The sequence below is a fragment of the Rana temporaria genome, chromosome 3 (genome assembly GCF_905171775.1).
Source record: "Rana temporaria chromosome 3, aRanTem1.1, whole genome shotgun sequence".
In the NCBI taxonomy this organism is placed as follows: Eukaryota; Metazoa; Chordata; class Amphibia; order Anura; family Ranidae; genus Rana; species Rana temporaria.
Window position 1 is genome coordinate 110945047 of NC_053491.1, and position 25410 is coordinate 110970456.

Sequence of the window (25410 nt, forward strand, 5' to 3'; positions counted from 1 at the left end):
TATTTATAAATGATATTGGGTCTGGAATTAAAAGTCCAATTTCAGTCTTTGTAGAGGCCACCAAGCTATGCAGTGGAATAACGTTCTTACAGGATGTCTCCAACTTGCAAGCCAATCTCAATGCTCTGTTTAATTGGGCAACTATGTGGCAAATGAGGTTTAATGTTGATCAATGTAAAGTTATGTACTTGGGGGATAAGAATATGCATGCATCATAAATACAGTACTAGGGTACAACTGGGGGCATCCATGGTGGAAAAGGATGCGAGGCTTTGGTAGATCATATACTTAAAGCGGAAGTAAACCCATCCATAAAACAGTTTCATTTCTGGCACGTGCCGGAAAACTAACACTCCCATTGGTTGTGCTCTCAACCAAGCTGTCAAACCATCCAATGGCTGGAGTCAAAACTGATCACATGTGCAGCATCGTAGATTAAACTGAGGCAAAGATGGCAGCTTCCTTGGCTGAAAACGATAAGGGGGTTTACTTACACTTTAATAATAACAACATGCAATGCCAAGCTGCAGTTTCCAAAGCGAGCAAAGTCCTTTCTTGTATTAAGAGAAGTATGGACTCCAGAGAGAGAGAGATATAATTTTGCCACTGTACAAATAATTACTAAGACCTCATCTGGAATATGAAGTTCAGTTTTGGGCTCCAGTTCTCAAAAAGGATATCGGAGAACTGGAGAAAGTGCAGAGAAGGGCAACCAAACTGATGAGCGGCATGGAGGAGCTCAGCTATGAGGAAAGATTAGAAGAACTGAATTTACTTTATTCTCTCTTGAGAAGAGGAGATTAAGGGGGGATATGATCAACATGTACAAATACATAAGTGGTCCATATAGTGAACTTGGTGTTGAGTTATTCACGTTAAGGTCATCACAGAGGACAAAGGGGGACACTCTTTACGTCTGGAAGAAAAAAGATTTCATCTCCAAATACGGAAAGGTTTCTGCACAGTGAGAGCTGTGGAAATGTGGAATAGACTCCCTCCGGAGGTGATTCTGGCCAGCTCAGTAGATTGCTTTAAGAAAGGCCTGCATTATTTTCTAATTGTACATAATATAACTGGGTACTAACATTTATAGGCAACGTTCATCCAAGGAATATCTGATTGCCTCTCGGGGAGATCAGGAAGGAATTTTTTCCTCTGCTGTAACAAATGGGATCATGCTTTGCTGGGGTTTTTCACTTTCCTCTGGATCAACTGTGGGTAAAGAATGGTGTATATGGGATTGTATGATTATTTTATTTTATTAAAAAAAAAAATATTGGCTAAACTAGATGGTAATTTTTCAACCTGATTAACTATGTAATAGCGCTAAAAGAATTTGACCCAAGAATGCACAAGAAATTCAATAAAATTTGATAAAGTAAATATGTTTCTATGGTTACTACTTATTTTTTTTGTTATATAAACAGTGGAATTAGGTCACACAAATGAAATTTCCTTTTTTGCATTTAAATGATCATAAATTGATTAAATCCTCAGTTTTTCAGTCTGACAAAGTTACAAGGCCATATCCTTAGGGTGCGGTTCGCAGGGTATACCATTCTTTCTGAAGAAGGTGTCATTCACAATAGGACAACGCCGGTACAAACTTCTATTGTTTTTAGTTGCACTACCTGGAAGAAAAGAACCACATTATTAGTGCGCTATGCTGCATACAGAAAATAGAGGTTGGCAGATAAATCCCTCAAAACCTAAAGTGAAACTCTGCATCTGTGTTTCACAACTTAGTGAGTCACTGACACAAGAATCAGGGCAACAATTGAAACTTCAGAGGCTGCATATTTATCCCTAGGTCAATATCTTAGCAATTATTCCAATTAGGATGAGGAGGACTGCTTTCTAACTTATCCCTTTGAAAATAAGTATATTTCATTCCTTCAAGGTCCCTTTAAATAAACATAAAAAAGACCAAGTAGTCCATCAAGTCTCCCCATTTTTTTTGTTTTTTGTTTTTTATATATATATATATATTTTTTGTTTCTTTCGTTAACTTTTTGTCCCAAGTATATTTGAAGGCTGTGATGGTACTCAATTTGGGTTGGGGGTTTGTGCAACTCAGCTTACCTTGGAGAGCTCTGGAAACTCAGGGGCAGATTCACATACATTTAGATAGGCGCAGCGTATCAGAGATACGCTACGCCGCTGTAACTTACTTTTTCATTCTTTAAATTCACAAAGAATTTGCGCCGTAAGTTACGGCGGCGTAGTGTATCTCTCGGCGCGTAATTCAAATCGGCGGGTAGGGGGTGTGATCCATTTAAATGAAGCGTGTCCCCGCGCCGAATGAACTGCGCATGCTCCGTTTTGAAATTTCCCGCTGTGCATTGCGCGAAATGACGTCGCAACGACGTCATTTTTTTAACTTAGACGTGAATTACGTCCATCCCTATTCACGGACGAATTACGCAAAAAAAAATTCAAATTTCGACGCGGGAACGACGCCCATACTTAACATGGCAAGTTAACATGGCAAGTTAACATGGCAACTTAACATGGCACGCCGCAAAATAGCAGCTTTAACTATACGCCGGAAAAAGCCGACTAGAGACGACATAAGAGAATGCGACGGCCGCGCGTACCTTTGTGGATCGTCGGAAAAAGCAAATTTGCATACCCGACGCGGAAGACGACGCGAACTCCACCCAGCGGACGCCGAAGTATTGCATCTACGATCCGAAGGCATACGAAGCCGTACGCCTGTCGGATCGAACCCAGATGCCGTCGTATCTTGGTTTGAGGATTCAAACTAAAGATACGACGCAGGTAATTTGAAAGTACGCCGGCGTATCAGTAGATACGCCGGCGTACTCGCTATGAGGATCTGGCCCATAGTGTCCAGCTTCCCCGGCCACACATAAGAGGGGTCGGGGGAAGCTGAACACTGAGGGCCAGATTCAGATAGGTGAGCGGATCTTTAGATCTCATTTACGTTACGCTGCCGCAAGTTTTCGAGGCAAGTGCTTTATTCAGAAAGCACTTGCCTGTAAACTTGCGGTGGCGTATCATAAATCCCCCGGCGGAATTCAAATTCCGCGGGTAGGGGGCGTATAAAATTTAAATCAGGCGCGTCCCCGCGCTGAACGAACTGCGCATGCGCCGTCCGTAAAATTTCACAGTGTGCATTGCTCTAAATGACGTCGCTAGGACGTCATTAGTTTTGACGTGAACGTAAATTACGTCCATCCATATTCGCGAACGACTTACGCAAACAACGTAAAAAATTCAAAACTCGGCGCGGGAACGACAGCCATACTTAACATAGGATACGCCGCACATACCCCCTCATATAGCAGGGGTAACTATACGCCGGAAAAAGCCAAACGCAAACGACGTAAAAAAAAGCGCCGGGCGGTCGTTCGTTTCTGAATCGGCGTAACTCCTCATTTGCATATTCCTCGCGTATACAAACGGAAGCACCACCTAGCGGCCAGCGTGAGATTGCAGCCTAAGATCCGACGGTGTAAGTCACTTACACCTGTCGGATCTTAGGGATATCTATGCGTAACCTGATTCTATGAATCAGGCGCATAGATACGACGGCCGGACTCCGAGATACAACGGCGTATCAGGAGATACGCCGGCGTATCTCTTTTCTGAATCCGGCCCTGAGTTTCCAGAGCTCTCTAAGGTAAGCTGAGTTGCACAAACCCCCCACCCAAAGGCATTTACTGTTGACTGGCTCATTACCTCTGCTGTAAGTTTATTCCAAGAATCAACTACCCTTTCAGTAAAATAATATAGATAGATGACAATGTCAAGTCAGGAATCAAACACGCCAGAATGCCAAAACTCAAAACATAAACAGACTGGGGCTGGGAAGTCAAGTTAGTACAGACTAACATGGGCTCTCATATGATGCACCAGCACTAACCCAAAGGGCTGGCCCTCGTTAAGTGGAAAGAGCAAAAAATAATATAGACTACTTAACCACTTAAGACCCGGACCTTTATGCAGGTAAAGGGCCTGGCCAGTTTTTGCAATTCGGCACTGCGTCGTTTTAACTGACAATTGCGCGGTCATGCGACGTGGCTCCCAAACAAAATTGGCATTCTTTTTTTCGCACAAATAGAGCTTTCTTTTGGTGGTATTTGATCACCTCTGCGGTTTTTATTTTTTGCGCTATAAACAAAAATAGAGCGACAATTTTGAAAAAAATGCAATATTTTTTACTTTTTTCTATAATAAATATCCCCTAAAAATATATAAAAAAACATTTTTTTTCCTCAGCTTAGGCCGATACGTATTCTTCTACCTATTTTTGGTAAAAAAAAATCGCAATAAACGTTTATCATTGGTTTGCGCAAAATTTATAGCGTTTTCAAAATAGGGGATAGTTGTATTGCATTTTTATTATTTTTTTTTTTTTTTTACTACTAATGGCGGCGATCAATGATTTTTTTCATGACTGCAACATTATGGCGGACACTTCGGACAATGTTGACACATTTTTGGGACCATTGTCATTTTCACAGCAAAAAAATGCTCTAAAAATGCATTGTTTACTGTGAAAATAACAATTGCAGTTTGGAAGTTAACCACTAGGGGGCGCTGAAGGGGTTACGTGTGACCTCATATGTGTTTCTAACTGTAGGGGGGCGGGGCTGGACGTGTGACGTCATTGATCGCCTTTCCCTATATCAGGGAACAGACGATCAATGACAGTGCCACAGTGAAGAACGGGGAAGCTGTGTTTACACACAGCTCTCTCCGTTCTTCAGCTCCGGGGACCGATTGCGGGATTCCGGCGGCGACCGGGTCCGCGGGTCCCGCGGTCACGGAGCTTCGGACCGGGTCGCGGGCGCGCGCCCGCGACCCACGGCTGGGCACGTAAAGAGGACGTACAGATACGTGCTTGTGCCCCGCCGTGCCATTCTGCCAACGTTTATGTGCAGGAGGCAGTCCTTAAGTGGTTAAATAGCACAAAACTAGGTAAAAACAGCAAATCCTAAGATCAAATCTTGCCACGCTTTTGACAATAGCTAAAAAAAAAGAAACAATTTACTAGTCAAATGTAAAATTAACAAATAACATCATCATAAGGTTTTGCAATACATTGTATAGGATTCCTTAGTCTTTGGAATCTGTTCACCCAATTTTGACATCATAAGATTTGATTATAAAGCTGGTAATCTTTGGTAAAAGGTGTGCAAATCTTGGGTGAAAACATTGATAAATAGTATCCTTTCTATTATTTTTTTCAGATACTATAATGATCATAATATAAATAATCTGTTTAATGTGCATTACCAATTTAAAAGTCTTGTTTCTGGCTACATTGGGTAACTATATACTGTATAAATAGATCAGATTCAGCCACATATTCTTAAAGCGGAGCTCCACCCTAAGGGAACACACTTAACCCTTTGATCGTCCTGTTAACCCGTTCCCTGCCAATCGCAGATCACTGCCATTACTAGTAAAAAAAAATGAAACGTCCATAAACCTATCCCGTAGTTTGTAGACACTATGAGCTAGATTCACGTAGCTCGGCGTATAGTTTGGCCGGCGTAGCGCATCTCATATGCGCTACGCCGACGTAAAATAGGGCGCCCAGACCATTATTCACAAAGATCTGGCGCCGTACGCTGCGCCGGCGTAGGGTAAATAGGCAGGCGTATGCCCGCCTAATTCAAATGTGGAAGGTAGTGGGCGTGTTGTATACAAAGTAGCCGTGACCCCATGTAAGTTTTTTCACTAACAATCCGCGCATGCGCGCGCATGCTCAGAGTCACGTTGCATATACTCCCTAAGATACGTCGGCTCAATGCTTTCGACGTGAACGTAACCTACACACATCCCCATTCACGTACCACTTACGTAAACAACGTAAAATTTGATGGCTGTTTTCCGACGTCCATACTTTAACATTGGCTGCGCCTCATATAGCAGGGGTAACGTTACGCCGGATGTAAGCCTTATGTAAACAGCGTAGCGGGCGCAAGTACGTTCGTGAATCGGCGTATCTAGGTAATTTACATATTCTACGCGTAAATCTACGGAAGCGCCCCTAGCGGCCAGCGTAAATATGCACCCTAGATACGACGGCGTACTAACACTTACATCGGTCGGAGGAAGCTAGAATTCAGGTGTATCTAGCTACCAGAATGGCACGCATAGATACGACGGCGCATCTTTCTACTTACGCGGCGTATCTATAGATACGCCGACGTAAGAGCTACGTGAATCTAGCTCTATAACTTCTGCGCAAACCAATCAATATGCGCTTATTGTTTTTTTTTTACCAAAATAATGTCGAAGAATACATATTGGCCTAAATTGATGAAGAAATTAGTTTTTTTACTTTTTTTGGCTATGTATTATAGCAGAAAGTGAAAAATATATATTTTTTCAAAATCGGGAGTCTTTTTTTGTTTACAGCCCAAACAATAAAAACAGAGGTGAACAAATACCACCAAAAGAAAGCTCTATTTGTGGGGAAAAAAAAGGACATCAATTTTATTTGGGTACAACATCGCACACTCACGCAATTGTGAGTTAAAATAACAAAGTGCCATATCGCAAAAAATGGTCTGGTCATTAAGGGGGTAAGTCCTTCCCGGGGCTAAAGTGGTTAAAGACAGCTTTTAAAATTAAACATATAACGGTAACAATACATCTCAACTCACCCATTTGCCACCCATACTCCCAGCTGGAAATTAATGGGTAAGTGTATTTGTTCTCTGGTTTGAGTTTATTCCTTACTCTCATGTAGTGGTAACGTCCTTGCTCCTCTTTAGAAGTTCCAGAATACAGAAGAGTTAGCGTTCCGGGACTGGCAGGTCTCATCACAGTATCAGTAAAGCAAGTTGTCTCTCCTCCATCTATTTTGTTAATATCTTTTGGGCCTTGGTTGTTTTCATGGCTATTCCCAGATATTTTCTTATCCATACTGCCATGTGAGGCTGAATCAGAAATAGCCGGCAACTTAAAATGATCCTTCATTTTTGGCACAGAAATGTTGTGTTTTGTATTTGCGAAACGTGGTAAGTTCTGTCCATAGCGATGCCGCCAACTGGCACGCATTAGGACTTCTTTGAGATAACATTCCTTCAAAAAGTCTTGTTTTTGGGTGGTTAGATTAAACTCCCGTGCCATTGGAGAAACTGGTTATCACAAGACAGTAATCCACATAAAAAAAAACACAAAAGTATATAAAATAATACTAAATAGGACAAGAATAAGTGATTCAATGAGGCTGATCTCTACCTAGTTTAAAGCGATATTTAAAATAATCGATGGTCAACATCAACTGCTCTGCATGTATCCGTGCAAGGAAAGTATTTTTTAGGCTGTTTCATTACCCTTCCTTATGTACCGGCGCAATGCTTTCCCTAGTGTTACAGTTGGCTGGCTGAGAAAACTAACGTGAGACCCATGTAAGTCATTACTCTTGTTGATGGTCAGTCACTATGGTTATCGTGTTTGGCAAAACACCAAGACAACATATTTCTACCAGAAGAAATGCTTCATATGTGGTTATTTTCATGATCTGTAAAATACCTTTTTGGTTCTAAAAGTAATCGTAAACCCCATCTAAGCACTAATTTATTTTTTACATATATTACTGGGACTAAATATGTAATGACATCCCTGCCATAAAGACAAGATATTCTTTGCCGAAGTATTCATTTATATGTGTTGTAATCTTGTGAACTTCTATGTGTACTTTATATTTAGACAAATAGCTGCCAGCACCCTAACTTACTCCCTTTAAAATGTGTAAAAATACCAATTGTCTAAATAATGCAGCGCTAATCCTTGATTTTGAAATTGGTGACTATCTAATTATCACACTGTGCATCAAAAATAATAATTGCTTAAAGCGGGAGTTCACCCGAATTTTTTTTTTAACCTTAGATTGAGGCTCATTTTGTCTAGGGGAATCGGGTAGTTTTTTTTAAAATCGAAGCAGTACTTACCGTTTTAGAGAGCGATCTTCTCTGCCGCTTCCGGGTATGGTCTTCGGGACTGGGCGTTCCTATTTGATTGACAGGCTTCCGACAGGCTTCCGACGGCCGCATACATCGCGTCACGAGTAGCCGAAAGAAGCCGAACGTCGGTGCGGCTCTATACGGCACCTGCGCACCGATGTTCGGCTACTTTCGGAAAATCGTGACGCGATGTATGCGACCGTCGGAAGCCTGTCGGAAGCCTGTGAATCAAATAGGAACGCCCAGTCCCGCAGCCCATACCCGGAAGCGGCGGAGAAGATCGCTCTCTAAAACGGTAAGTACTGCTTCGATTTTAAAAAAACTACCCGATTCCCCTTGACAAAATGAGCATCAATCTAATGTTAAAATTTTACTTTTCGGGTGAACCTCCACTTTAAAACAAAAAAAAAATGTAAGCGGTATAGTGCTATTATTTCTCATTTACAGAAAGATCCTCCAATGTTGAATACTTTTCATCGTACCTTCAAAAAAAAAAGAAGTACAGAAATGTCTTTTTAAAATATGTGCAGCGCCGCAGATGCGGTGTCGCACCGATTAGGTGCTTATACAATAGTTTTTTGGAAACTATCGATGCTCCTCGCTGAGACCACCGCCTGTGGAAGGGAATTCCACATCCTTGCCACTCTTACAGTAAACGTAGTTTAAGGTTAAACCTCTTTTCTTCTAATTTTAATGAGTGGCCACGTGTCTTGTTAAACTCCCTTCCGCAAAAAAAGTTTTATCCCTATTGTGGGGTCACCAGTATGGTATTTGTAAATTGAAATCCTATCCCCTCTCAAACGTCTCCTGAGTGTGCACATCCAAACTGCAAGGTATATTACCATTTTAAAGGTGACAAGGGACACAATTTGGAGACAGAGGCCCGGATTCACAAAGCACCTACGCCGACGTAGAACAAGATACGCCGACGTAAGTGCAAATGCGCACCGTCGTATCTGTGCGCCGGACCCACAAACTAACATACGCCTAAAAATCGGCTTCATCCCGCCGACATAACTTGCCTACGCCGGCGTAGCGTGGGCGCACATTTAGGCTGGACGCATCTGGCGCTCCCATTGATTTGCGATTCAAAAATGCAACTGAGGGAAATACGGCGATTCACGAACGTACGTGCGCCGACGCAGGCTAAGCGATGTGCGCGTAAGTTGTACGTCCGGCGTAAAGTTAAGCCCCATAAAGGAGGTGTAACCCAGCAGCAGACATGCAAAGGTCTGCACCAGGGAACACAAGCCGGCGTATTTTACGGAGTTTGCGTTGGACGTGTGTGTGGCTGGGCGTAGGTTACGTTCACGCCGTAGGCATTGATCCGGTGTAGGTTAGGCAGTTGTTCCGACGTGGTTATGAGCATGCGCAGAGGGATGCATCCTCGTCTCTGCGCATGCGCAGATGGTGATACATATCTGTCTGGCTCTCGGCCCATCATTTGCATGGGGTCACGCCTCATTTGCATGGCTCACGCCCACTTCCACCTACGCCGTCTTACACCTTCGAAACCCAGCGCAGTTTTGGCAGCACTGGCTTTGTGAATTCCATGCTTGCCTCTCTGCGCTGCGTCGGCGTAGCAGATATTATTTGCGCTACGGCGGCGTAATGTGCGCCTGCTCTCTGTGAAACTGGGCCATACTTATCACCTTAATACATATAGGGCCTGATCCACAAAAGGGATACGCCGGTGTATCTACTGATACGCCGTCGTATCCCTGGGCCAGATCCACAAAAGACATACGACGGAGTAACTGCTGTTACTCCATCGTATCCCTTGTCCTAACTTTGGAACTGATCCACAGAAGCAGTTTTCCAAAGTTAGGACGAAGATCCGGCATGTGTAATTGAATTACACTGCCGGATCTTAGGATGCAGTACCGCATCCGCCGCTGGGGGCATTTCGCGTCGAAATGCCGCTTCGGGTATGCAAATTAGGACTTACGGCGATCCACGAAGCTATTATGCTTCGTTTTGTCGCCGTAAGTTTTATTTTGCAAGTGCAAAATTAGGGCTGCTTTTACAAAGTGTAAACTGTTTACACCATGTAAAAGCAGACCCTTCTTCCTCGCGCCGCGCTTTTTTTTAGATTTTGAATTTTTTTTTTGCCGCCGTATCTTTTTTTTTTCACGACGCAACTTTATTGACCCGTCGCGATCCACAAAGCCCGACGTAACGTAATTTCGCGCTATGCCCGTCGGGAAAATGACGTCACGAGCATGCGCAGTACGGCCGGCGCGGGAGCGCGCCTCATTTAAATGGGATTCGCCCCCTGATGATGAGGAACGCCTTGCGCCGGCCCGATTTAAGTTATTCCACTCAAAATTTCTAGGTAAGTGCTTTGTGGATCGGGCACTTAGGTAGAAATTTTGCGGCGGTGTAACTTAAATCGGCATATTTAAGTTAAGCCCGTTTTTTGAGGATCTGGCCCCCTGTTTCTATCTATGGAACTGATCCACAGAATCAGTTTCTCATAGATAGGCAGAAGATCTGTCATGTGTAAGGGACTTACACTGTCAGGTCTTAGGATGCAGTACCGCATCCGCCGCTGGGGGCATTTCTCGTCGAAATCCAGCGTCGGGTATACAAATTAGCACTTACGGAGATCCACGAAGCTTCGTTTTTTCTCCGTAAGTATTAGTTTGCCGTCGCAAAATTAGGGCTGCTTTTACAAAGTGTAAACTGTTTACACCTTGTAAAAGTATACCCTTCTATCCCGCGTCGCTGTCATTTTTTTAAAAAACTTTTTTTTTTTCCCCCCGTTTTTTTCCCGCCGTCGCGATTCTCAAAACCCGGCGCAACGTAAATCCGCGCAAAGCACGTCGGGAAAATACCGTCGGGAACATGTGCAGTACGTCCGGCGTGGGAGCGCGCCTAATTTAAATGGGACTCGCCCCATTAGATTAGGCACGCCTTGCGCCGGACGGATTTAAGTTACACCACTGAAAATTTCTAGGTAAGTGCTTTGTGGATCAGGCACTTAGGTAGAGATTTTGCGGCGGTGTAACTTAAATGGCAAAAGTTAAGTTACGGCTGGTTTTTGTGGATCAGGCCCGAAATACCTAGACAAAGACAATAAATAAAAAATTTAAAAACACTGAAAATTACCATTTGAAATTAAATTAGCATGTTAAAAAACAAATATTAAATCTTTGTGATTAGGTTTATAAACACTTTATAAATGAATTTAAACTAAAGAGGTTAGTAAAACAGACAAACAAGTAAAGAACCATGCATTAGTCTGAACATACCATTCAAATCTCAGTGTCTTCAGCATGAAGCTCGTTGTGTGTCTGTCTCCACATCCAAAGCCCACAAGAACTCACACATACGTATTACCAGCATGGTAACACATTCTTATAATTCCAGAGGGTGGATAGGAGCTAAGAGAAGTAACAGGAAAAAAACAGACTTGATATCTACCCAAGCCAAGCTTTAGAAATGGGGAAATTCTGATCCAAACAAAAGGGGAATTAAAACTGGCAAGCACAGATCCAATGAATGCATGTTAATTAGGAGTCTCAAATAAAGTATTGAGATATAATCCTATAAATACATGCCACCAAAATACCTATGACGTATGCCCTACCTATTTCACAAGGTTCTTTTGTTGGCAAGCAGGAAAATTAAAACGGATATCTGTGTTGGTTCAGGTTTTTGGTAAATTATGAGCAGCTATCAGGCAGGTCCAGACTTGATCTACACGTAGTAGTGGCAACATACCATCTCCTACTGCATGAACATACTGTATTATAGGCAAATGGCCATGAGCCCAGAGGGCTGGTTATTTTTATTTATTTTTTATTTGATTGATTTTCAATAAGTAAATGGCACTTTGGTCCAAGTACTGCTCCAGACAAGTGTCTAATATGGGAATCGGTCCTGCTTCACAGGAGCAATAGATAAGCCACACCACTGCTACATTACAAAAGTTGAAGGTTTATTGATCCATGGATGTATCTTCCATGTCTGATGGGACATAGGTCCTTGGATCAATAAGCCTTCAACTTTTCTAATTTAGCAGGGTGGGGGTCATCATTTACTAATTAACGGAGCACCAGTCTTAGTTTAATGTAAATGCATGCATTTTCAGACATTTATTATGGCTCTAAAACCCCTTTCCCACTGGGGCCGCAACCGCATTAGCACCACTTGTTCTAGCAGTGCTTTTTGGCCACTAGCGGGGTGCTTTTAACCCCAAAGAATAGGTTAAAAACGCCTGTGTTGTGGCGCTTCCAAAGCACTACCCATTCATTACAATGGGCAGGGGCGTTTTTGGGAGCATTCTATACAGCGTTCCCAAACTGCCCCAAAGATGCTGCTTGCAGAACTGGGATTGGGAAGAGGGGGAACTAAAACGATGTACATACAGTGCAGCCTGGAATAGAACTACAGGTCCCAGCATGCTCTGCACCTCTCTTGCAGCCTATCATAGAACTACAAGTCCCAGCATGCTCTGCACCTCTCTTGCAGCCTATGATAGACCTACAAGTGTCAGCATGCTCTGCATTTTCATTGCAGCCTATGATAAAACTGAAAGTCGCACTATGCTCTGCAGGAGCATTAAAGCCTGTGATGGGGCTACAAGTCCCAGCATGCTTTACAAAGTTGGGGCTGAAGACCAGGGGGGTACAGAGGTGGGGCTGAAGACCAGGGGGGTACAGATGTGGGGCTGAAGACCAGGGGGGTACGGAGGTGGGGCTGAAGACCAGGGGGGTACCGAGGTGGGGCTGAAGACCAGGGGGGTATGGAGGTGGGGCTGAAAACCAGGGGGGTACGGAGGTGGGGCTGAAGACCAGGGGGGTACGGAGGTGGAGCTGAAGACCAGGAGGGTATGGAGGTGGGGCTGAAGACCAGGGGGGTACGGAGGTGGGGCTGAAGACCAGGGGGGTACGGAGGTGGGGCAGATGTGCAGGAGGTAGTGTTGGGCCAGAAAAGCAGAGGGTGTAAAGCAGTGGGCAGATGTAAAAGGAGGTGTATTGGTGGGGCAGATGAGAAAAAGGGTACATTGATGGGGCAGATGTAAGGGGTCTCTGATCCCCCCTTACATCAGAGTTCCCACTTACAGTGTACATAAAGCAGGACTCTGGGTACCCTTATATAAGAGGGGATGCTAGGAATTCTGATGTAAGGGGGGACTCTGCTGACCAGTTACCCTCTTATTTCGAAGTCCCCCTTTACACTAGAGTCCAAAGCATTCTTTACATCAGATTTCCCAATGTGAAGGGGAACTCTGGGGACTCTGATGTAAGGGGGGCTCTCTGAGATCCCTAATTTAAGGGCGGAACTGTGATAGAAGATATTGACTCTGGTGTAAGGTTAAATGCTGTGGACTCTAAAGTAAAGGAGGACTCAGATGAGAGGGGGGCACTGTGGAAATCAAGGGGGCAATCTTGATTTCTGAAGAGCGATCTGCAAACAGATCGCTCTTCAGAGAGCATTTAAAGTGGGGGTTCACCCTTTAAAACAATTTTTGACATCACACGGAGTCGTGCCATCCTACCGACAGAATGCCAGTGTTTTTTTTTTTTCTCAGCACATACCTCGTTATGTGCGATTTTCACCTCACGGCAATCCCGCGGGAGTGGGCGTTCCCAAGCACTGCCTGTGATTGACAGGCTTCCGAACGGCGCATACTGCGCATCACAGGTTGCCGACAGAACCCGAACGTCGGTGCGCAGGCGCCGTATAGAGCCGCACCGACGTTCGGGTTTTTCCGGCTACCTGTGACGCGCAGTATGCGCCGTTCGGAAGCCTGTCAATCACAGGCAGTGCTTGGGAACGCCCACTTCCGCGGGATTGCCGTGAGGTGAAAATCGCACATAACGAGGTATGTGCAAAAAAAAAAAACACCGGCATTCTGTCGGTAGGATGGCTCGACTGCGTGTGATGTCAGAATTTTTTTGGAGGGTGAACCTCCACTTTAAGAAGCAGTGAGGAGTTGTATCACCTCCACACCACCTGCTTTACCCTTTGAACTCCACACTGCACATGGTTGAGGGCTGCCTGCAGACTAAAACCATTCACTTGAATGGGTCATGGTCAGTGGGTGCTATACCTGCTGAAAGCAACAGGGTATAATTGTAGGTGCGGCACGTGAACATGCCCAGTCGCTGCCTCTACAGCTAAAAAGGTGGTAGCGGTTGAGGGGTGGTAATAGCATGGCTCAACCGCAGAGTTTTACTGCCCCTAACCACTAGTGTGAACAATTAATTGTTAAAATGTAAAGATTAAGTGTTAAAAAATGTTTTAATACATTTTAAAATGTTTGTTCACATTTATTTATAAGAGTTTCTGTGTACAGTGTGTGTATGTATGTGTGTTATATATTTTAGACACACGTGTGTTTGAGCTTTGGGGTGCACACCCTAATACAATAGGCTGCGCACGCCAGTGGTAAAGAGCCAATGAAATTGGCTCTTTACCACGTGACTGGCTGTGTCCAATCACAGCCAGTCACTAAATGTAAACAAAAACACACCATTGTGTGTAATTTACTGTTGCTGGGTTCTTCTCTTCACACACTGATCCAGTGTGAGGAGGAGATCAGCTAACAGTGTGTTACGCATATGTTACACACTACATATGTACTACTGTGCCCAGATTGCCCCCCCCCAAATAAAGAGTACCTGCCACCAAAGTACCCGCCACAAGAGTACCCGCTGCCTCACCAGAGTACCCACCACCTCACCAGAGTACCCGTCACCAGAGTACCCGCCACCTCACCAGAGTACCCGCCATCTCACCAGAGTACCTGCCACCAGAGTACCCGCCATCTCACCAGAGTACCCGCCACACCAGAGTACCCGCCATCTCACCAGAGTACCTGCCACCAGAGTACCCACCACCTCACCAGAGTACCCGCCACCTCACCAGAGTACCCGCCATCTCACCAGAGTACTCGTCACCTCACCAGAGTACCCGCCACCTCACTAGAATACCCTCCACCAGAGTACCCACCACCTCACCAGAGTACCCGCCACCTCACCACCTGACACCTCACCATCTGCCACCAGAGTACCTGCCACCTCACCACCTGCCACCAGAGTACACGCCACCTCACCACCTGCCAGAAACCAGTACCTGTTTGAGAAATGAGATGTGTAATTTATGCTTGTAGAACGCCTGACAGTGCTACTTCAATGTTGGGCCTCTGTACGTGGCCAGGCTGTGTAAAAGTCTCGCACATGTGGTATCGCCATACTCGGGAGGAGTAGCAGAATGTATTTTGGGGTGTCAGTTTTGCTTTGTACATGTACATATATGTGTTGGAAATATCTTATAAATGGACAAATTTGTATAAAAAAAATGCGGTTTCATTTTTTTCCCACATATTCCAAAAACTTCTGGAAAAAAATGAACTGTTCAAAAGACTTATTATGCCTCATAGATTATACATTGGGGTGTTAGCTTTCCAAAATGGGGTCATTTTGTGGGCATTTCCATTGACCTGGTGCTCCAGGGCCTTCAAAAGTGTGATAGGTTGTCATCAAATGAGATGTGCAATTTATGCTTGTAGAACGCCTGATGGTGCTACTTGGATGTTAGACCTCTATATGTGGTCAGGTTGTGTAAAAGTCTCACACATGTGGTGTCACTATACTCAGGAGGAGTAGCAGAATGTATTTTGGGGTGTCATTGCAAGTATGTATGTGCTGTGTAAGAGAAATAACTTGTTATTATGACAATTTTGTGAAAAAAATTAAAATAAACTTTTTATTTCCCAAGGATTGTGGGAAAAAATTACAACTTCAAAAAACTCACCATGCCTCTTACTAAATACCTTGGAATGTCTGCTTTACAAAAAGGGTTAATTTGGGGGGTACTTTCTGGCTTGTTAGGGTCTCAAGAAATTAGATAGGCCTTCATTACATCAGGTGTGATCATTTTCAATGATTTGCATTATAGCTTGTAGACTCTATAAAACTTTCAGAGACCATCGCTTTTTTCACGTATATTGCAAAAAATAAAAAACCCAGCAGTGATTAAATACCACAAAAAAAAATGAAAAAAATTTGGTTTGGGTACAGTGTAGCATGACTGAGTAATTGTCATTCAAAGTGTGAGAGCCCTGAAAGCTAAAAATTGGTCTGGGAAGGAAGGGTGTATACAAGCCCTGTATTGAAGTGGTTAAAAGTACTCGCGGCTATAACGAATTGTCGGCTCCCGGCAATACAGAGAAAAGACATTGATAAAAAAAAAATAAAAAAAAATGCGTGGGGGGTCCCCCCAAATTCAATTACTAGGCCCTTCAGGTCTGGTATGGATTTTAAGGGGAACTCCACCCCGAATTAAAAAAATGGCGCGGAGTTCCCCCCAAAAATCCATACCAGACTCTTTATCCGAGCATGCAACCTGGCAGGCAGCAGGAGAAGAGGGGGGAACGAGAGAGCGTCCCCCCCGAACCGTACCAGGCCACATGCTCTCAACATGGGGAGGATGCTTTGGGGGTCTGTGGCCCCTCAAAGCACCATGTCCCCATGTTGATGGGGACAAGGGCCTCATCCCCACAACCCTTGCCCGATGGTTGTAGGGGTCTGCAGGCGGGGGGCTTATCAGAATCTGGAAGACCCCTTCAACAAAGGGGACCCCCAGATCCCGCCCCACCTATGTGAATAATGTAATCTGGCCTGTTGGTGGGCACTGAGGAGGGTTGATGACCACTGTGTAAGCGGGCATCCACGTCCTTCACCTTGTTGTGTCACTGCCACGTCACCAGCCATCCCATTAAAGTGAATGGGACTGTCGGTGAGTCAATAGCAGGTCAGAGGAGGAGCCGCTGCAGGACAGAGATAACAGTTGCCTTTTAAAAATAATGATTTAAATACAGTTTATTTAAAATCAATACTTTTTACCCAGCGATTTAAATCAAATCCACCCTGCTTAACCCCTTTCTGCAGCTGCCTCCCAGGCCTTTAAGTGGATTAAAATGCAGAGAGGCAGAGGGAGGCATTTCCGGTGTGACCACTGTGATTGGTAGTAACATGATCAGAAAGCTCTCAATTGAAAGTATGCATCTGGAGCTCTCTGGTACCTGATTGTTACTGTTCTCACAGCATAGTGAAGCGTTTACCTATGGCGGACATATATGCGGCCGCTCTGCGTTAAAGCTCAATCGCTGAGAGGCTGCATAAATGCATCAGGTCAGCTGGGAAGTGGTTAAACATGGTGTTAGGCTTTAATGTGGTAAATATGCTTAAATATGTTGGTATAAAAATGAAAAAAAAGATTGCGGTACTAGACAATGTTTTTTTTTTAACATATCAAAATTATGTCAACATATCAAATTGTGGCAATAAATAATGTTTTTTTTTTTTATTAACATATCCTGCGCTTTAGTGACCATTACAACAATTAGTGGTAAATCTGTCATCTATAGAAAAACATGTCCAATACAGTTTAGCAAGTAAACAAAAACGTTGACTTCCACTGTCAGGGTATTTATTAAAACACAAACATTTATAATTAGCCAACAATGATGAATCAAATTATTTAGAACATGCTTACAGTTTCCATGACAAAAAGCTGCTCAAAAATTTAGAACTCTTAATCCATTATGAATAACTTAACAGCATACACATTTTGCAAAAAGATCTTTAAAACCAAATATGTACAGCGCACAGCTTTCTGGCTTCTCATTTACTCCATATCTTGTGAATGAAGAAAAAAAAAAAAAGGAAGTACTCATCCAGATTTAAAGCACATCTAAAGCTTAACATTTTTTTTTTGTTTCAGGTAGGGTAATGAAGGTCTTCCCCACTCTGATCTGTGTCCATATTGGGGACAGTCACATCTTCTGTGTCTTGATGACCATTCTCCCAAAGACAAAATATGAGAACATCCAGAATTGTCAGTTGTCACCAGAACAGGGCTAGAGAGAAAATCTTCCACTTTATTTGGAGACAGGAAAGAAGATTCCCCCCCCCCCCAATGGGTACAGATGACAAAAGTTTTATCTTTAAATATATTTTAAGGTCTTTTTCACATCTATGAGTATGCAGTAAATGTTGCATGTTTAATTACGCATCATACAAAGAGCATTACGGACAGGCAGGTTTCATTGGGCAGATGCCAAAACCATGATACAAGTGTTTTTGCGATTTCCTTTTCACTTGGACCCTTTAACGCATGTTCATGCACAAAACAAAAAATAGATTGAATAAATTAAAATTAAAAGCAATTCGTTTTTATAAACAAATTGCAAGTTTTTTTGGGCCAAGACACCTTCTATAGCAGGGTAAGCACATGAGTGAACTGTTCCACCATATGCAGCCAGTATGAGCTGCCACATGAAGAACAACCGAGGACTGAACTAACAGAGCACTTATTAAATAATATATTTTCTGCAGAACAAAGAGAAACATACAGGCCTGGCATTTAACACTGGTGATAACAGCCTCAGCTTAACTCCATTTGGACCATAGTCCCCCCCCCCCCCCAATATATTTTGCCCCACACAAGGGGGCTTAGGCATTATACTTCCAGGTCAGTGGTGGGGTTGGGGCCTGGATAGAGTTAGGCTGAGGCTATCACCTATTACAGACTGGGCTTGTATGGTGTGCAGTGGCTGAGATTTTTCTCCTTGTTCTGAAGATTACATGGAGGCAGGGTGGACTCCTATCCTGACCTGCACCCTCAGCTGAATACACCGAATAAGGGACATAGATGCCAGAGCGGAGACCCTGAAGTCAGGTTGACAACATATTTTCTGCCCAAAGAATAAGATAAGTGTAATCGTTTACAACTGATAACACAGACATTTCTTCCAGAAATTAAAGCCTGACATACACAGCTCAAATTTTGGACAATTCCTGCTGAACTGATGAATATTCAAGCTGTGGGAGGCCCTGGCAAGACTGTCCAGCTAAACAAAATTAGATTTTTCAAATCAAGTTTCGTGAAAGTAGTCGGGTTGAAAATTGTCCACCCAGATGCATTCACTGTTCAGGTATTCTGACAGATGCCAGCTGTCTGAATACAACAGCCAGCGGGGTAGCTTTGTTTAGCATAGATATAGAAATCTTTATTAGTAGGACACATGAAGGGAAAGTAGCACAAGATATGTTTAGACCACTCACTAGTGCAGAGTCATTGCTGAGCATTACAAATCTGATGTTCTATGTATGTATCCTGTTCTGTACATCATAGAATATCATAGCAGTGGATAAACATTTCAATATCTGTCATGAAACATGGATGAACACAACAGGTCATAGATTACAGCAAATATTTATACACAGAGACCATTAATAAAATAATACAGCGAAGGCTCTTGAGATAAATTATATGGGCAAAAAGAAAAAAGTACAACACATACAGACAGTTTCCACTATTAACAGGTCACTGACATACAGTGCAATTCTGGAAGTGAAAGAGTTACACAACACCCAGAACAGGAACCTCCAGACGATGAGCAATTATCGCAGGTCCTCAGCAGTGAACATGCCCTTAGCTCTCCGCAGTATGGAGTCCTTGCTGGCATCGTATGGGTGCTCTTTCGATGGAATTTCAAGCACGGCTGGAATGGAGAGATTGTGGGCATCGATGGCATGGCGAATCATCTCAGCGATGAACTGATTGATCAATATGATTCCAATATCATCACGCTGCAGAAAACCCCTAAACAAGGGTAACAAAAAGAGAAAACATAAGAAGTTACATTTAATAAACAGACTAAAACCATACCATTAGTGAAGACCACAAAAACTTAAAATGAAAACCCTCACTGGGTGGCCGATGTTTATGCTGAGCGGGGCTAACCGCATGCTCCCGGCATGGAGACTGAGCAGTCAAAGATGGCTTTTGGTCCTTGCTAATGATCGGCAGCTGGCAGAACCGGCTCCTGATCATGTCCTACCCACACCATGGGCGAACAGACGCCATTAAAGGAATGTCAGGGCAGGAAAGGCTTAAAGTGGATCTCCACCCTAAAGTGAACTTCCGCTCATTGAAACCCTCCCCCCTCCGGTGTCACATTTGGCACCTTTCAGGGGGGGGGTGCAGATACCCAAGACAGGTATTTGCACCCACTTCCGGGAATACAAACTGCGGGAACCTGCGGGCAGTGCGTCACTTCCCTTGTGTTCTGGGAAACACACGGCTCCCAGAACACAGCTGGGACCAGTGAGGACGGTGCAGCGCGACTCGTGCTGTAGGGAAACTGGCAGTGAAGCCGCAACGCTTTACTTCCTGATTCCCTCACCGATGATGGTGGTGGGGGCAGCCGAGACAAGCGATCACTCGTCTCGGCTGCCGACGTCACTGGACTCCAGGACAGGTAAGTGTCCATTTATTAAAAGTCAGCAGCTGCAGTATTTGTAGCTGCTGGCTTTTAATATTTTTTTTTTTACGGCGGAGCTCCGCTTAAAAAAAAAAAAAAGCCCTTGACTAACCTGTGTGTGTGTGGAGAGGATAGATCTAGGCGCTTACAATCGTGAACAAGATAAAAGCTGTACAATCCAGAATGCTGTAGATACTTCCATCACCACTGACACAGAACATTTACTGTAAACATTCGGTCTCTGTTATCAACACAAACACAAGACACTCAAAAGAGGGGAAGATCTGCAAGACTGCGGTCAGAGCACAATGTCACTGTATGTAGGAAGAAAAAAAAAAAAGAAGTCCTATTGATCAGAGGTTGAAGTAGACTCTTCTATGGATCATTGGAGATGTTATGGTTACATTTGGAAATCAGCTAAACTCTTTCTATAAATGAAAGAAAAAACGAATAAGCGCTCATTTATAATTGTGGTGCAAAGAAAACGGAAATAAACTTGGAACTGCCAAGAGTGATCAGACTATTTCTCTCATTTTAAAGTCAATCTAATATAAAGCTTGACTGGTCCCCCATATAGAGCTGGGCGAAAAAAAATATATCGATTCACGATTCAATTTTTTTTGATGGACAGCGCGCCAGTCCTGAGAAGCTGCGGGCAGGAGTTTTTAGGCATAGTCCGTGGCGTCTGGCCTCGCGGACTAGGCCGAAGCCTCGGCTAAAAACTCCTGCCTGCAGCTCCTCAGGACCGGTGCGGTTTCAGCGCCAATCCTGGTAAGAAAAAAAAAAAAAATAGATTTGCTGAAAATGTGAATCGATTTGACCTCACAACTCGATTCACATCGATTTTTTCCCCAGCCCTATCCCCATATGAGACATTTAGTCTACATTCAGAGTATGTGTGCGTGTACACACAGTAACTCACAAAAGTGAGTACACCCCTCACATTTTTGTAAATATTTTATTCTATCTTTTCATGTGACAACACTGAAGAAATGACACTTTGCTACAACGTAAAGTAGTGAGTGTGTAGCTTGTATAACAGTGTAAATATGTTGTCCCCTCAAAATAACTCAACACACAGCCATTAATGTCTAAACTGCTGGCAAAAATAGTGAGTACACCCCTAAGTGAAAATGTCCAAATTGGGCCCAAAGTGTCAATATTTTGTGTGGCCACCATTGTTTTCCAGCACTGCCTTAACCCTCTTGGGTATGGAGTTCACCAGAGCTTCACAGGTTGCCACTGGAGTCCTCTTCTTGTGCATCATCTTTAGAAGAGGCTTCCTTCTGGGAGGACAGCCATGCAGACCAATTTGATGCGGTGTGTGATACATGGTCTGAGCACGGACAAGCTGACCCCCTTCAACCTCTGAAGCAATGCTGGCAGCACTCATACGTCTATTTCCCAAAGACAACCTCTGGATATGACACTGAGCACGTGCACTCAACTTCTTTGGCCGACCATGGAGAGGCCTGTTCTGAGTGGAACCTGTCCTGTTAAATCACTGTATGGTCTTGGCCACCGTGCTGCAGCTCAGTTTCAGGGTCTTGGCAATCTTCTTATAGCCTAGACCAGGGATCCTCAAACTACGGCCCTCCAGCTGTTGCAGAACTACATATCCCATGAGGCATTGTAAAACTCTGACATTCACAGACATGACTAGGCATGATGGGAATTGTAGTTCCTGAACAACTGGAGGGCCATAGTTTGAAGACCCATGGCCTAGACCATGTTTATGCAGAGCAACAATTCTATTTTTTAAGACTCTTCAGAGTCGCACCGATTTGGACGGTGCCATTGCCGGCAATAGGCTCTGATTTGACACATCAGATCATGCACGGTGTGAAAGGGGACTGAAGGTGACAGTCAGACCGGAATACTTGTTGTAGGCCAGTAATTGATCTGTGGATCAGAGTAACAGCCAGTACAAGCTGTACTCTCACTACTTTACACTGCAGCAAAGTGTCATTTCTTCAGTGTTGTAAAATGTAATAGAATATTTACAAAAACGTGAGGGGTGTACTCACTTTTGTGAGATACGGTGTGTGTGTATATAATAGTTTTCTTCTATACAATGTTCGTGTTTTTCCACAATGTTGGAGCCAGATCTTTCCTCAACACTTCCCAATTGCTCGGTTTGGGACCGGCGTGCAGACGGCAATCTGTACATGACCAATCGGCACACACATACTATGGGCAATACAGACAGCAGCCTATACACCTACCAACATGTCTTTGGAGCGTGATGGGAAACTGAAACATACAAAGGAAACCTGTGCAAGCAAAGGGAGGGCGTTCAAACTCCATGCAGACCGTGCCCTGGCTGAGATTTAAACCAGTGACCTCAGTGCTGTAAGGCAGGAGTGCTAACCACTGTGCAACCCACATTTTTGTAGCACCCCTTAAGACCTGGTACTCAGTCACATAGTTCAAAAACGACTTTTGGGAAATCGGTGCTGCTATCCCCAAAAGATTTCTACAGTGCCATTGCTGGCAATAGGCTCCAATTTTGCATGTGAAATCGGCCCGGTGTGAAATGACAACCCTAAACATCACGCTGGACAGGCAGACTGGAATACTTGTAGATCAGTGATTGATCTGTGGATCAGAATGACAGCCAGGAAAGTGGTATTTTATTAGCAACACTGGGGGGCGCCATCCGCCCTGAGCACAGCAGTCACTGTATAATACTAGTGGTAGAGGAGGACAGAGGAGGACAGAGCCCAGTCCTGACAGTCTGCAGAGGGACCATTCCATGGAGGTGAAGGGGCCCCTCATACAGAGCTCACTCAGGGGACACCTAGATCAGTCTTCATTGTAATAATCCCCTCCCCCCTCAATACAAACGTCCAGGCCCCTCACTCACCGAAAGGTCTCCTCTATCTCCGTCACACTCGTCTCCTTCTCCACCACCAGGAAATTCGGTTTCCGGTTCTTGTTCAGCTCTCCGACCCCTCCCAGTAAGAAGCCGGTACAAGTGTCCTCGTCCCCGATCACAGCGATCAGCTTTCCACGGGCCATACCCGCCATGATCACTCCGCTGTCAGCTGAATACACACCGCCCGCCTCTGTGCTCGGAGCTGAGGAGTGTCATGTGACTCTGGGCGCACCGGTCAGCTGACAGCGGGGGGCGGGCGGATAGGGGGAGTTCTCTGTGAGGGGCGGGAACTCGTGTGAAGGTCAAATCCCGCCATATACAGTATAAGTGATGACGTAACTGAATACATTGAGGAGATATGACCCCGGCTATGTCAGTGGATATTTCTATGTGTGTCCCTGCGGGGGACATTTATCCACTTCCTTTCCCTGTGTATGTAACACGAAGTGAGAGGACAGCGATATAGAGACATGACATGCAATTAAACAATACCTGTAGTATTAAACCCAGAAACAAAAGTGTAATATAGACAGAGCAACCTATCTGCTCTTAGTTCTAGTCAGGAGCATACATGACCTCTGCACAGGGTGCATTGCCCTGCATTTCTTGGTGGTTCCAGGCCTGATCCTAAGACCCCTTTCACACTGAGGAGTTTTTCAGGCGGTACAGCGCTAAAAATAGCGCTGCTATACCGCCTGAAAAACTCCTTCACTGCCTACTCAATGTGAAAGCTATTTTTAGCGGCGCTATACCGCCACCGCGGCTCCCGCCCCAATGAGAAAGGGGCCTAAGGCCAGTCCTGTGCCAAATAAAGCTGCACATCTATGTGTTCGGTGAGCGTGTGCAGAAACGTGCAATTCCAGAACACGCAAAAAACCGGAGTCGCTCTTGAGGTTCTATGATTTCTTAATGATAGCCCAAGAGCAGCCAGCAGATGCACCAAAGCATGCAACAAGAAAAAAAGAAGAAAAGTGTAAAAAATGCATGTTCCCGCTATGCTGGGTGTGTATGGGGCATTAGGCCTGAATCACACCTATGCATGTTGCAGTTAGGGCTGATTTACACTTGCTTCGGCTTCAACACACATTAACGGCTAGTTTACACTTGCTTTAAAACAAGGCTTCGCACAGGCTTTGTTAAAGCTCTCTGAATGCCAGTCAAAGCTCCTGTCATTAAATAAAATTGTTAGCTTACAGTCCTGTTTACACCTTGCTTTTGCTTTGCTTCAAAAATGATACCCCATGTAGCTTCAGTGGTGCTTCAAAGCGTCTTCAAAGCCTCCATAGAAGTCTATGGCAAAGCTCGCTTGAAGCCCCACAAAGCCTCACCGAAGCCCCAAAAAGCCTCACGAAACCCCACCACTGCGGCCATGTTAAGTTTGGGCAGCTGAAGCTATCACCCTTTCGCTTCCTGGTAACTGCCGCATCCCTTCCCTCAGTAAAGGCAAATTGCATGCATGAACAGCATGGGGTGACCATGCGCAGTGTGACAGCGGGAGCCACGCTTGTCCGCACAAGCGTGGCTCCCGCTGCCACACTGCACATGGGCACCCCATGCTGTCCATGCATGGAATTTGCCTTTACTGAGGGATTTTGTGGGTTTCGGTGAGGCAGCGGAGACCCTTCTCATACGCGGTGGGCGGCACAGCACTGCACATGTGCAGTAATGGTTTCTATCCTTCTCTGCCTGTCTACACCCTCCAGCCATCTTCCAGCTCTCCCATCACAGCATTGAAAATAACCCAAGCACCAAGGTGATTAGAGGACCCTACGTCATTCGTGTAGGAGAATGGCATTGGCTGAAGAGCAGACCTACAAAAAAACAGGTATTTACACATAGAAAAATGTAGTGTTTTATTACAATGCTTAACCACTTGCCAACCATGCTACAGCCGAATGACAGCTACGGCACGGCAGGCTAGTTCTGGGATACCGTTATATGACTACGCTGCAGGGCGCGGGCAGCAAGCTCTGTGAACGCTGTGTACAAACTGCTGATCACATATTGAGGTAAAGAACCAATCTGCGGCTCTTTAGCACATGATCAGCTGTGTCCAATCACAGCTGATCATGGATGTCAACAGAAGCCTGTTATTGGTACACCTTTCCTCACACTGACAGCATAAGGAGAGGAGAAGAGAGCCAATAACCAGCTTTTCTAAAAGGTACATCTACACTGATAATCAGGGCACTGATTATCAGTGCAGTCCCAACAGTGCCCACCAGTGCTGCCAATCTGTGCCCACTAGTGCTGCCAATCAGTGCTCATCAGTGTCACCTATTTCTTTTCTGCCTACCAGT

At 44.5% G+C, this 25410-nt stretch overlaps 2 protein-coding genes across 2 annotated transcripts; both read right to left on the reverse strand.

Annotated features, from left to right (window-relative positions):
* Nucleotides 1–1241: 1241 nt before the first annotated feature.
* ATP6V1FNB (ATP6V1F neighbor) lies at nucleotides 1242–11889 on the reverse strand. The gene is made up of 3 exons (XM_040341521.1): nucleotides 11204–11889; nucleotides 6645–7121; nucleotides 1242–1631 (listed from the first exon to the last, which is right to left on the reverse strand). The coding sequence occupies exons 2-3, from the start codon at nucleotides 7111–7113 to the stop codon at nucleotides 1516–1518; spliced, it is 585 nt and encodes a 194-aa protein (XP_040197455.1). The 5' UTR covers nucleotides 7114–7121; nucleotides 11204–11889; the 3' UTR covers nucleotides 1242–1515.
* A 5482-nt stretch (nucleotides 11890–17371) lies between these two features.
* ATP6V1F (ATPase H+ transporting V1 subunit F) lies at nucleotides 17372–23359 on the reverse strand. Its single transcript, XM_040343231.1, has 2 exons — nucleotides 23099–23359; nucleotides 17372–19571 (listed from the first exon to the last, which is right to left on the reverse strand). Exons 1-2 carry the CDS (start codon nucleotides 23260–23262, stop codon nucleotides 19370–19372), a joined length of 366 nt encoding a protein of 121 aa, XP_040199165.1. The 5' UTR covers nucleotides 23263–23359; the 3' UTR covers nucleotides 17372–19369.
* Nucleotides 23360–25410: the final 2051 nt, after the last annotated feature.

Excerpts from the sequence above, each read along its gene's own strand:
- ATP6V1FNB (XM_040341521.1), bottom strand. The coding sequence starts at position 7,113 with ATGGCACGGGAGTTTAATCTAACCACCCAAAAACAAGACTTTTTGAAG. Across the intron at positions 1,632-6,644 it reads GGAGTATGGGTGGCAAATGG|GTAGTGCAACTAAAAACAAT; the intron begins GTGAGTTGAGAT and ends CTTTTCTTCCAG.
- ATP6V1F (XM_040343231.1), bottom strand. The coding sequence starts at position 23,262 with ATGGCGGGTATGGCCCGTGGAAAGCTGATCGCTGTGATCGGGGACGAG. Across the intron at positions 19,572-23,098 it reads GAGATAGAGGAGACCTTTCG|GGGTTTTCTGCAGCGTGATG; the intron begins GTGAGTGAGGGG and ends ACCCTTGTTTAG.